At 43.0% G+C, this 12,955-nt stretch overlaps 2 protein-coding genes across 7 annotated transcripts in view; both read left to right on the forward strand.

Annotated features, from left to right (window-relative positions):
• The window catches only part of syngr1b (synaptogyrin 1b), a 9,269-nt gene extending 1,661 nt beyond the window's left edge, over positions 1 to 7,608 (forward strand). Inside the window, exons 2-4 of the mRNA XM_031878349.1 lie at positions 4,170 to 4,407; positions 4,799 to 4,944; positions 6,943 to 7,608. Of these exons, the coding sequence (XP_031734209.1) occupies positions 4,170 to 4,407; positions 4,799 to 4,944; positions 6,943 to 7,185 (627 nt within the window). The 3' untranslated portion in view covers positions 7,186 to 7,608. The remainder of the gene's footprint in view (positions 1 to 4,169; positions 4,408 to 4,798; positions 4,945 to 6,942) is intronic.
• Positions 7,609 to 10,518: 2,910 nt separating this feature from the next.
• tab1 (TGF-beta activated kinase 1/MAP3K7 binding protein 1) overlaps positions 10,519 to 12,955 on the forward strand; it is an 8,121-nt gene continuing 5,684 nt past the window's right edge. For 2 of the 6 annotated variants that reach the window (XM_031878362.1, XM_031878363.1), the window contains exons 1-5: positions 10,519 to 10,571; positions 11,078 to 11,208; positions 11,447 to 11,600; positions 11,859 to 11,954; positions 12,238 to 12,340. In XM_031878362.1, the coding sequence (XP_031734222.1) occupies positions 10,539 to 10,571; positions 11,078 to 11,208; positions 11,447 to 11,600; positions 11,859 to 11,954; positions 12,238 to 12,340 (517 nt within the window). In that variant the 5' untranslated portion in view covers positions 10,519 to 10,538. The other 4 variants (XM_031878360.1, XM_031878361.1, XM_031878365.1 and 1 more) reach the window with 3 other exon arrangements.

The raw sequence follows: 12,955 nt of genomic DNA on the forward strand, positions 1-12,955 counted from the left end.
ACAGGAGGAGAGCTAGTAATGTTAGCAGCACTGCTAACGGCTAACCAACAGAGGATCACTTCAGTTACATGATGATGCCTTCAGGCTCTGCTCAGTGAACATGAGTACTGGCTGAAGGTACATTATAACGTTATCATGATGTGTTCACATGTCTTCTGTAAAATGTAGTTTTGGTGATAAACTTGAATGAATCCAGTAGTTTGAAGGAGATGTTCATGAATATGAAATATATATTAGAGATGAATTATGAGCTGTTTATCTTCTAACACGAGCTCTAAGCACATTATTATACAACATTAAAGATAATAATGACGCTAATAAACAAGTACAGGAGGAAGAGAGAGGGATGTTCTGGAGGAAGCTCGTACATTCAGAGTGTTTTACGACAATTCACGAATAGCTCGAACGCAGTTTCACAAAAGCAGACGCGCACACACGCACACGCACACACACACACACACACACACAAATCGGCATACTTAATGTGCCATTTTACAAGTGACCCTCTGATGGTCACAAGATCAGAAACCCCTCGTGGTGTCTTCAACACAGAGCCTGCTTTCATGTTCATGTGATCGTCTGCCCCCCCCCCCCCCCCCCCCCCCCACACACACACACACCTAAAGAAGTCATGTACCAGCCGGTGGGGGAGGAGAGCCGTATATGAAACCACATCACATGCTCCACGCTTCATGGCCGCTGAGCTGCTGAAGAATGTTTGGGTGCAGCGAGTTCAAGTAAATCACTTCACTTGTTGCACATTTTTGTTGTGCAATTAAATATGTGTGTCTACTATGAAAGTATCCGTAGGTGCATGCATGTGGCTTAGCGTGACAAACAGTGAAGAAACCTTGCGGCCTGCAGTGGATGTGCATTTGAAGGACACGCTCCAGCTCCAGCCTTCACAAACACGGCTCAGTAATTCAATCTGCCCGCTCTGCAATGTGACAGCAGATGTAATTGTGACCCTGAAGACGATGTGTGTTTAAAAAACTAAAACCAACTCAGCCGTGCTTGAACCAAATCCTTATATTCGAGTGAAGACGTCTGTGTGTTCGGTGCTTTGAGTCACTAGGCGGACAGAAAACAGAAAGAATAGAGGCACGAAGAGGGAGAGATGAGTTTATTTCCCGGTGGAGCTTCATAAAAACCAAACCAGGTCCTGCAGGTCCTTGTTACAGAAACTGGCAAACTCCAGACTGCATCGAAATAAAAAAGTACAGGTTCCACATTCTCCGACTGTGTACATCGAAACTCATTATAAAGCAAACTACTGTCACAATAAAGATGTATTATTATTATTATGTATTTTATTAGCAGGAAACCAGGAGAGACGGATCTCACTCATCGTATGACCTCAGTGCAGACCTTTCATTTAGATCTATTTCAAAAGAAAAGCTACAGAACCTGTGAATACAGGATGTGTTGGTACTAAGTGATTTATAGACACAGAAGCTGCTTGTTAGTGTTAACGTAGCTTAGCATTAGCATCTTCTAATGTCTGCCGTGAGCCTCCTCGGCCTTCATAACAAGTCATCCTGTCTCACTGCTAAATGGAAGAAAACTAAAGCGCTGTAGAGCTAATAACGTTAGCAGCACCGCTAACGAGGTTCACTTCAGTTACATGATGATGCCTTCAGGCTCTGCTCAGTGAACATGAGTACTGGCTGAAGGTAAATAATAACGTTATCATGATGTGTTCACATGTCATCTGTAAAATGTAGTTTTGGTGATGAACCAGCCGCTATAATCAAACATCAGAGGGATCTGTATCTATTAATATGGTTGATAGTAACGCCCTCATAACCTGATTATATCTATATATACATATAGATATAGATAGATTTTGTATCTTACATTTAGTGTGCGTATGTTTATATTCTTGTATCCTGAAAAATAATCTGTAATCTGCAGGAAAAAGACATGAATAATAAAATGAGCGTCTCATATGATCTGTAGCATTAATAAAGGTTCATGACGCGCTTCATTCTGAGCTGACGTCATGTGATTGTGTGACTTTGTGTTTTCTGACCTGAATCTTAAAGCACGTGAGGCGGAGGACAAATGCGTGCGTGCGCGCGTTTGATGCCGGGTTTGGTTGAGTGTGTTTTCTCTCTGAAGAATGCTCGTGGGCAGAGGCAGGGCCCGGTAATGAGCGGAGACGGGAGGAGACGAGGGTGGAGGGAGCGAGTGATGCAGCCGAGGCTAAAAATAGGAGAAAGATAGGAGAAAGGTTGTGCATGCTCACTAAGACGAGACACAGGCTCAAGACGCCAGCTCGTGTTTCCTCTCTGCTTGCTGTAGAAAGCTAAAGAGAAGCAGTGATGCTTTTATTTCTTTATGCTGAGTCACTTGTGTTTTTGTTTTTTGTTGAACCTCCAAAAAACACCATTCATCACAATCAGAAGCTGTAAAAACTAGGCGGCAACATCTGGTTCTTTAAGGTGAAGTAATTTCTTCATGTGTTAAAGCTGCATTCTCTCTAGTGTCCACCAGGGGGCGACTCCTCTGGTTGTATAGAAGTCTATGAGAAAATGACTCTACTTCTCTCTTGATTTATTACCTCAGTAAACATTGTAAACATGAGTTTATGGTCTCAATCTCTAGTTTCAAGTCTTCTTCAATACAGCATGATGTTCATTTAGTACATTATGGTCCATTTAGAGTCACACAGACCATAAAGCAGGGGATGCTTTAGGGCGGGGCTACACAGTGATTGACATGTCTCTACCAGAGACGTATACAGAGTCTCTACTTCCTGTTCACTGGTTGCAGAAAAGCCAAATTCTACCTTTCTGACCTCCTGCACCAACCACCCAACTCTGTCCAAGCACCGAACCTGGGGGGGGGGACGACACGGTCTTCTCTATTGCCTATATATAAAATATTTTTATTATTATATTATTATTATTATCCTGACTGACAGCCCTGCTCCCTCTGCAGCCTGCATGTGTCCCAGCTGTCCATTGTGTAAACACAGACACAGATAGCTGGGTAAAGTACCTTCTGTTACACACACACACACACACTCACACACACACACACACACACACACACACATTCAGAATCCATCACTCAGCACTCAGACAAACATGAACACGCCTGGCAGCCTCGTGCAGACAGAACCAGCTCCCTGGAGGTTTTGATGGAGTTGTCTGATCCTCCTCTGTAGTGGTCTGTAGTGGTCTGTAATGGTCGGTAGTGGTCTGTAGTGTTCTCACATTGCTGTTTCCTGTGACGTCCTGGTCTGAGAGGAGAGAGGGATTAGACGGTGGTTATTGACTCCATTTTGTCGCCACTAGTTTGTGTGTCCGCTGCAGAATGAGTGCAGAGGAGCGTTGGAGGAGGATGTCACAGTAACCTCCTCCGACAGGATGATTGACTCCATTTTGTCGCCGTCTGGATAAAAACAACAACTCTCCAGCACGTTGTTGCAATTAAGAAAATCTGCATTACGTTTCAACGCTCCGCCATGCATTTAAAAAATGAAACACTTAAAAAGGATTTCACATGTGAGTCACATGAGGACCGTGTATTCATCCGCCACCAACACAGAACATGTTATGCACAACCATGAGTTCAAGACAATAATATAAGAGCATGTGATCAATTGTAATTTAAGTGCAAGAAAAATCGCAAATAAAGAAAACTAAATGCACAAAACTGTATTCATTCTATATTTGCTCACATGACATAAGTATTACATTTGTATTATTATTCATATCACTGTGCGCTGTCACTCTGAATTACAGAAGAGATTTATTCCGCCATTTTTTAAGAGAAACCCAGAGGCACATTGAAAAAGACATCAGGGATTATTATTATAATATATTATTATTCATAAATCTCTCCTGCAGGGCTGTGGTGACATTAAGGCCTGAGAGCGCCAAGCTGAAGTCTTTCCTTATTCATACATCACCGGGCAGTCCAATTAACTTTTGTTTAGTCTTGATTCTGGCGCTCCCTGTGGACTAAAGCGGAAGTGTTTCTGAGCACCAGACTCCCTAAAAGCGGTCGGCGTGAGTCTTTCGACGCTCAATTTATGCCGCCAGTGTGAGTTTCCCGAACAGTAAGAATGAAGACAGATCTCTCTGCTTCCATCCAAAGGTTGTGACACTGCCATGAGCGACAACAAGCTGCTTTAATGTCCTCTCTGACTTCCTCTGCAGCTCTTCTCCATCGTGATCTTCGGCTGCATCGCCAACGAGGGCTACATCAACCGCCCCAACGAAGTGGAGGAGTTCTGCATCTTCAACCGCAACCAGAACGCCTGTAATTACGGCGTCTTCATGGGCTCCATGGCCTTCCTCTGCTGCATGGCCTTCCTGGCTCTGGACGTCTACTTCCCCCAAATCAGCAGCGTCAAAGACCGCAAGAAGGCCGTGCTGGCCGATGTCGGGTTGTCAGGTAAAGCTCTATCCATGGTGGAGACATTTCTCCTTTGTATGTTTAACACTGTTTTACCTCAGAGAGGTACCATCTCCTCTAAATGATCTTCCCACAGAAGAGTAAAGCTTCTTAAAGCAAGAAGAAATGTTGACTGTACAGCACGAACAGGAGTATAAAGACACGGTGTGCTTTCTTAACTCTCAAGAAAGCAGCATATTTCCCACAGAGTCAACGTAGTCCTTCACCAGGTCCAGGTCCTCTTGAATCCAGTGGATCTTTCATCCTTCCTTTTGTTCGATCACTTTAAATCCAAAAAGACTGTTGAGACAAAATGTCTCGGGTGGCGTCTCGTTACGCTTCCATCACCAGTACTTTAACCCTCTCTCTTTACCTCCGTCTCTCTTCCCAGCGTTCTGGTCCTTCATGTGGTTCGTGGGTTTCTGTTTCTTGGCGAACCAGTGGCAGGTGAGCAAGCTGGAGGACAACCCGCTGAGGGAGGGAGGAGACGCTGCCCGGGCAGCCATCACCTTCTCCTTCTTCTCCATCTTCACCTGGGTAAGAAACCTGCACTCCTCAAACGTGTCCGCCTCCAGCGTCTGTGTTCCTCCGTCTCACGCGGTGCCGTTCCAACAGGGCGCTCAGACGCTCGTCTCGATGGAGAAGTTAAAGAACGTGTCGTTTGAAGAGGAGTACACCAAGCTGTTCCCCCCGCAGCCCCATCAACCTCTCGCCTGACTCCTCCCTCTTTGCTGCAGCATTAACACACTTAAATCTCTTATTCTCCTGACCCAAACACATTATAATGATGACGTATGTGCAGGCGGGTTAATTCAATTGTTCATCAATACGCACGACTCAACAATTACACATATCCGGCTTTAAACGCCTTCTTACGTCCCTGTAATCTGTTCTCAGAATGAAAGCTGCTCACTGGGATTATTATTATAACCAGAAACCAGAAACTTGACATATTCATGGAGATTTCCTTTTTTTAAATTGAGATAAAATAAACAATATAAACTTGTGAAGTGAATGTTTTTTACTTTGTATTCAGGCTGCCACTCATCACTAACATGCAGGTTTACAGAGTGATATATTTACTCTATATTTTGGTACATTCAAAGCTTTAGTTCCACATTTTGTGAAATACACTTATTTTCTGGTGTTCTTTGGTTTCAGTGTTCATGCTAAGCTAAGCTAAGCTTACCAGCTAATGGCTCCAGCTTCATATTGAACGAACGACAGACATTAAAGGGGAGTCAATCTTCTCATCTAACTCTTTGCCAGGAAGTGAAGAAGTGTATTTCACAAAAACTGTCACGATTCCTTTTAAAGGGACAGTGTGTGGGATTTGGCGCCATCTAACGGCGAGGTTGCAGATTGCAACCGACTGACACCTCTCCCGTGTGACGAGAGTAGAACGCAGTAGAAACATGGACCTGCTCCACATGTGGATCTGAAGGACTCGTTGTAGCTGTTTTACTGTTTCTACACGTATGTTTCCTCTGGTCTCTGTACAAACACGAGGTTATATCGTAGATAATCTCGGTTCTAAACAGGAACCGCTTCTAAAAGAGACCGGAGTATCGATGCGGTCCAGAGTTAGCGGTTCTGCTATCGGTTCTTTTAGAAGCTCCGGAGTGAGACGTCCTCTCTCTGTCTCTTTGTCTTCGTCTCCGGCTCAGGACAGCCTGTTGAAATATTTAAACTGGAGTATTCGCGTCCGTGCATTGACTCAGTTTGTAATCGTGCTGCGTGAACACAATCTAAAAAAAACGATTCTTAGTTTCAGGATTAAACACAAAAGAGAAAATACTTAATGAAACTATATTTCACTTCTGCCAATAGATCCCTGAGTGCTCCACACGCCCTTTCATTCCCTGTTTTCTCCTTTAACTCTCTCAACACGTCTTTCTCCTCTTTGACTATTTATAAGTTCAGCAGGAAGATTTCTTGTTTTCTGAGATTGACTTAAACGGACGTTATTTTCAGACCATTTAATTGAAGTATCAACAGTTTTCATTGCACATGCATGTAGGATTTGAAAGGTTTGATTGATGTAATTAGGTCATAAATGCGTGGTAAACCCTTCACGAAGCCTCGGAGCTGAGAGCAGCTCGCTGGTTTCTCTTTCTCCCTGAGAGCGTGTTTGCTCTGGGAACTCACGGCGTCTTCGGCTTTCCTCCAGTTGTCTTTAAAAACCTGTAATTATCGACCAGCATGAGGCCTGTGGGGTTTTACGGCTGTTTGATGATGCACACAGACTTGGTTTAACCGCTTGGTCTTTATTCCAGAGTGTCGCTGAGGTGATGTTTCTCATTACACGCTGAATAATGGATGCTGCCTGAAGAACTAACTCGCTCAAACTAATAAGCTTCACGAGCTTCCCAAGCCCGACTAATCAATACTTCCTTTCTCTCTCTTGTTCTTTCTCTGCTCTAACACCTCCTCCATCTCCGCATCATGCATCCATTTCTTTGCACCTTTTTTGTCCTCTTTGCCCCGTCTGTCTGCGATTCCCCTTCATCATCACCCCCCCCCCCCCCCCCCAAGGCGGGCCAGTCCTTCCTGGGCTTCCAGAGGTACAAGCTGGGGGCCGACTCGGCCCTCTTCTCCCAGGAATACACGGACCCCAGCCAGGATGCCGCCGGAGCCCCTTACACCTCCTTCGGTGGGGACGACCTGGAGAGCCCCGGAGCAGGAGCAGGAGGAGGAGGAGGAGGAGGAGGAGGAGGCCAGGCCAACAGCGACGAGGCCTTTGATGGCACCGGCGGCTACCAGCGTCAGGACTACTGAGATGTCGGGGTGAAATATACTGTAGTGGGGGGGTTGCCTATAGTTCCTAACTGAGAGCTGGGTTTGTTTCTACTCCACGGTTTGGGTTAACATAGCAGTGATCAGATCACATTGGTGGTTTTACACAAAGTTTTGTGCACATTCTAAACTGTATTATCACAGTTTGAAACCATCACTCAGTGATATGAATCATAACTCTGAGGACGAGTCAGAACAACACACTGTGGAGGTTTTCTGTCCTTCAGTACAGAGTCCTGATCGGTGCTGTGTTGACCCACAGCGGGTCAGTTTGGACAGTTAAGAGGAGACACGACAGCTCGATTTAGAGATTTTGTTCTATTATTCTTCCATAACTCGTCTTCTTTCAGACTAGAGGAGAGAAAACATTTATTTTACTACGTTTGTCTGTTTACGTCTGTAGATTTCTCCTGAATACCCCAAGAGGTACATTACATAATGCCTCATTTACATATTTAAACATAACATTTCATAAACTTGTAACACAATAAATACTCCTCTTAATGTGAGTGATGAAGTGGTGAAGTTTCATGGTGATATCTATGAGTTCATGTGTTCACCTGTAGAGTCTCTAAATGTCTGTAATGGAACTAAACGTCTCTTTAAAGGACGTTTCCTCTAAATGAGTTTGTTCTCAGACTCTGATGATAAAACTCCACTTCAGCAGCTCTTACATTCACCAAACTTCACTCGTTCATTCCTCTCTGTGTGCTGAAGGTTCACTCATCACTCACACACTCGTTTATACGACATGTTATTATTAAAACATGGAGGAAATTGATATTTAATGCTGTTCACCTGTCGTGTCTCCTCTTAGGATCTCCATAAGAACTGAATGCATCTCTTGATCAGTAATTGTGGACAACTTTCCAGATTTTGGGATTGGTGGAGGTCAAGGGTTATCAGAAACGGTCACAGTGTAGCAGATCAATGCTTGTGACCACGTTGCCTTCATCGTCTGCTGTCAGCTGTTAGTTTAAACACACACACGCACACACACACACACACACATATGGGGTTTTAACAAACAAACAGTTTGTTCGACTAAAAGGTGCATCACTAGGATCAAGCAACAGTGGCATATCTGGCAACTAATCCCCTCGACTGTAACACAGGAGTGTGTTTGTGTTTATTTTCTGATGTGTGAGGATGTGGGACAGTGTGTGTGCGCGTGCGTGCGTGTGTGCGTGTGTGTGTGCGTGTTTTCCCGTTTTCCCTGAAGAACCTGCTTTCTCTCTCCTCGATTGTTGCCTAAGTGCCGACTGCCAAGCTAAACCCTACGAACCACGGCAACACACCCGACATGCACAGCGTCACGAGTTGTCAGTCTGCATCCGTAGAGCACCGTTAAAGCTCATTAAACCGTGTTTGTGTCCTTAAAGAGTGACTAAACCCCGGAGAGTTCTTAGCTCCTCCTCCTTCATCCTCCTCTCTCCACAGTTCACTTGCAGTAGCCGAACATCAACCTGTGGAGGACGGTCGCTATTCATATTTATAAGACAATATGTGGAATTCAAATATTTTACATTCATCTGAATCCATCAAGAACACATTAAATACATACACGTGGTGTTCCGCTGTAGAAAGAGCGGTTTGATGTTTAGTTACTCTTTAAGTACATTAAATAAAACAGGCGTTTGTGTTCATTGTAGAGCGTCCTAAACTGATTTGTATCAGCACTGACTGTTAATTATCGGTTCACTCTTCATTCCAACACGTCTACAGACGAGGCGACAGTGAACATCCTGAGTATTCATGAACACGCATTGCTCCATTTTCTTAAAGAATAAAGTACACCTATCTCTATAAATATATGTAAATCTATAATTCAGTATATTAGATTGTTTAAAAAAAGAAAAGATTATGCTTTATTTTAGGGCATTATGCTAATTCTGTATGAAAAAAAAGAAAAAGACAAGAGAAAGAAGATCTGTGTTCCCGTGTTATTGTGATACGATATGTGCCGAGGTCAGCGATGCTTCATCCCTCTTGTTGCTTTCTGGGGAAGGAGATGTTTTTATTTTATTTTGGGATAATAATACTAACTATTAAAAAAAAAAAAAAAACAGCAACAAAAAATGTGACCAAATTATGAAAGTATATATGCACATATGTATACTTTATACTGTACAACCACGTAGACGTGTCAATGTGTGACGTTCCTTTGTGAAACCCGTTGTGAGGTTAGATTTATGAAACAGATTGTGAACAAATGTGTGTTTGATTTTAACCAATAAAAATAAAGAAAATACAGATCATGGTATGAAGGACTTTTTTATTCTTTGTCCTCTGTTGTTTATTTTTAATAAGCTGCAGTGTTATAGATACTACTCACACATCTACATTCACCACACGGCCTCACACTTTATCAGATGTTTGTACAGGGAACGCTTATGAAATGTTTTTACTAATAAAGTAACAGATGTGCTGTCGCTATAAACTCATTCTCAGTTCAGCTGTGACACAGAGCAGCTGCAGTATAATCACATTTAAGTGCAGGTTTTACGACGAGAACTTTTCATTTGGCGAATGATAAAATCACATTAATGTCTTTAACCCACCCTGTTGAGCAAGACGGTTACTGGCTGACTTCAGATCAGTTTCCTGAGAACTAGGCTTGTAGTAAGCTTGAAAAAAACGTATTTAATTAACAAAGTGTAGGCTACCATCTAATTATGCACTTGTTCTCAGAAATAAAGTCATTTATATCATATTAACAGATACATGTATCATTAATCTACCAGAATATATAGACAAAGCGAACAAAGTAAAACTTACAAGTATACTTGTAGCCATGCATACATTTTCAAATGTCACGAAGACTAAATTATCTATAAAATTATGCTCTAAATGTAGATTATTGTTGTAGTTCATAACGAAACCATAAGGCGGCGTTATTGTCTAATAAAAACCAATGTAGCAACAAACCGGAAGTGTTTGTTTCCTCATTTTTATTAACTATTGCATCAATTGAAGAGCATTGTACTGGAAACGTTTTAAATAGCAACTGTACAACGAACACATCGCAATAAAAAATAAATACAAAATTCAAGAGTTTGACGGATGTATACGTATGCTGCCTTCAAGTGATGTCGTAAATTTAGGATTTAGAAGAAATACCTGATCTAAAATTGCTAAATGCCAGTTTGCGTATTAGGTTTCCTGGTATTTTATATTAATAACAATGCACTATCATAGCAACCACGAAAAATGTAATTTAATCATTTAATCGTATTATAAATCATTTTCCACTTGCAGGGTGTGTTTTTATAACAACGAAGCTTGTAATTTCGACCTTCACAATGAAGCCGTGAACGCAACAAGCACCGTCCAACATGGCGGCCCAGCGCAGGAATTTGATGCAAAGCGTAAGTTACGTTATAAGCTCCGCTATTTGTCGGTCTCACTAACATGTAATGTCACTCTTGTGCTGCTTTAAATATTGTATTAGATGTCCTTCATCTCCTCCAGTGGTAGTCTCTGTTTGTTGTGTTCCCTTTTACTGTTATTTCGTTTGGTTCAGTGATGCTAATGCTAGCTAGTTTAGTTTTATGCTAGTTTAGTTTAGCCGACAGTATTAGCATCGGCTAGCTAACGTTAGCCACCAACTTCAACCTCAACGTAAAGCGATTTATTAGTGTCGTAAACACCAGGGGCAGTTTCTGTTAACGACAGCAGAAGGAGGTGACAAAAGTGTGACTGGTGCTGGCTTTACATTGCTCGGAATATTAGCATATACTTTATATAATTATAATATATATATATTATTATTATATAGAGTTATGGAGAAAACAATACATATTTCCATAGATCTATAGATGTGTATATGTATAGATGGATAACATTTTATTTGTATATTTTTGTCCTTCGGCAGCATCAGAGCTGGACAGACGACCTCCCGCTGTGTGAGATGTGCGGTGTCGGCACCGCAACCAACTGTGTATACGGCCCCGATGGTAAAGGAACGGTGAGCCACCCCAACGAGGACGGACACCTGAGGTTCAGGTGAGACACTCACGCTGCATTCTCTCTAGTGTCCACCAGGGGGCGACTCCTCTGGTTGTATAGAAGTCTATGAGAAAATGACTCTACTTCTCTCTTGATTTATTACCTCAGTAAACATTGTAAACATGAGTTTATGGTCTCAATCTCTAGTTTCAAGTCTTCTTCAATACAGCATGATGTTCATTTAGTACATTATGGTCCATTTAGAGTTGTTTTTTCCTCTCTCTCTACCACTCAGAGGCGAGGACGGCTGCTTCCTGTACGGGGTTTTTAACGGTTACGACGGCAGCAGAGTGGCCAGCTTCGCCTCCCAGTGTCTGACGGCAGAGCTGCTGCTCGGACAGCTCAACTCCAGTCACACGGACAGCGACGTCCGCAGGATCCTCACTCAGGTCGGTGTGTGTGTGAGTGTGTGTGTGTGTTACACGCTTCACGTGTAGTACTAAGTATTACGTAGTATGATGAGTTTATATTCTGGGAAGAGTGAGGATTTTCATCGTTCAGCGTGAGGAGAACTGATTGTCTCACACTTTTTATAGTCACTTCTTTCAAACTTTGATTCACATGAATGTCTACGATCTTTGGAGCGTGTGTTTGATGTGTGTGTGTGTGTGTGTGTGTGTGTGTGTGTGTTGTTGTCGTTGTCGCAGGCCTTCGATGTGGTGGAGAAGAGCTACTTTGAGACGATAGATGGCGCTCTGGCTGAGAAAGCTAACCTGTCCAACTACCTCCAACCACACGACGAGGTCCACACACACACACACACACACAACGAGGTCCAGACACACACACACACGAGGTTCACACACACCGAAAAACATCTCGTCATAATCTCCCTTTTCTCTGTTCTCACGCTTCTTCTCTGTTCTTTCATCTCCGGTGTTCTTACTCATCTCGCCTCCTTTTCTTCCTCCTCCTCCACTCCTCCTCGTCTTAAGCCTCTTGCTCATTCCTCTTTTATTTCCTGATCCGCACCCTCGTGCTGATTCTCTCCTCTGTTACCCCCCCCTGTCATTCCACCACAATCAGAAGGTGCAGGAGCATCTGAAGGAGCTGGAGCAGGAGGTGTCTGGAGGAGCGACGGCCGTAGTGGCTCTGATCCTCAACAACAAGCTCTATATCGCCAGTGTTGGTATGAACACACACACACACACGTCTCCAGCAGATGTCAAGATTACACACGTTTATGATCTAATAGTTGCTCCTGTTTGTTGTGCTGATCTGATCCGTTGTAGAGAGGAAGGATTATAATCTGTCAACTCATATCCCATGTTCATAAACTACTTCATTACCTTATTATGTAATAAAGAAGTATTAAATGCATTATAAAGAAACAGGTTTAACATCCTGTAAACTATTTAATTTAGCTGATACATATTTCCTGACATGTGAAGACCTTTTGAGTCTTAACATCAGGAACCGTCGCTATTGTTGCTCTTTATAGTTAAAACAATGTTAAAACTCTGTATTTATTCCCTTTATTGCACAAAACCCACAACGGTCTGCGTCTGGAAGGCTTCCACATCCTTTAAACATGTTTCTTTTAATGTCTGCTGTCCTGAAGACCTCCTGTCTCTACAGCAGCTAAACACTACAGACACACACAGACACACCGACCCTCAGGGGCCACAGCTTCTCATTCTAGCTGGTGTGTGTGTGTGTGTGTGTGTGTGTGTGTGTGTGTGTGTGTGTGTGCGCGTGTGCGTGCGTGCGTGCGTGCGTGCGTGCGTGCGTGCGTGCGTGCGTG

This window comes from Anarrhichthys ocellatus, unplaced genomic scaffold, assembly GCF_004355925.1.
Source record: "Anarrhichthys ocellatus isolate YVR2014 unplaced genomic scaffold, GSC_Weel_1.0 scaffold174, whole genome shotgun sequence".
In the NCBI taxonomy this organism is placed as follows: Eukaryota; Metazoa; Chordata; class Actinopteri; order Perciformes; family Anarhichadidae; genus Anarrhichthys; species Anarrhichthys ocellatus.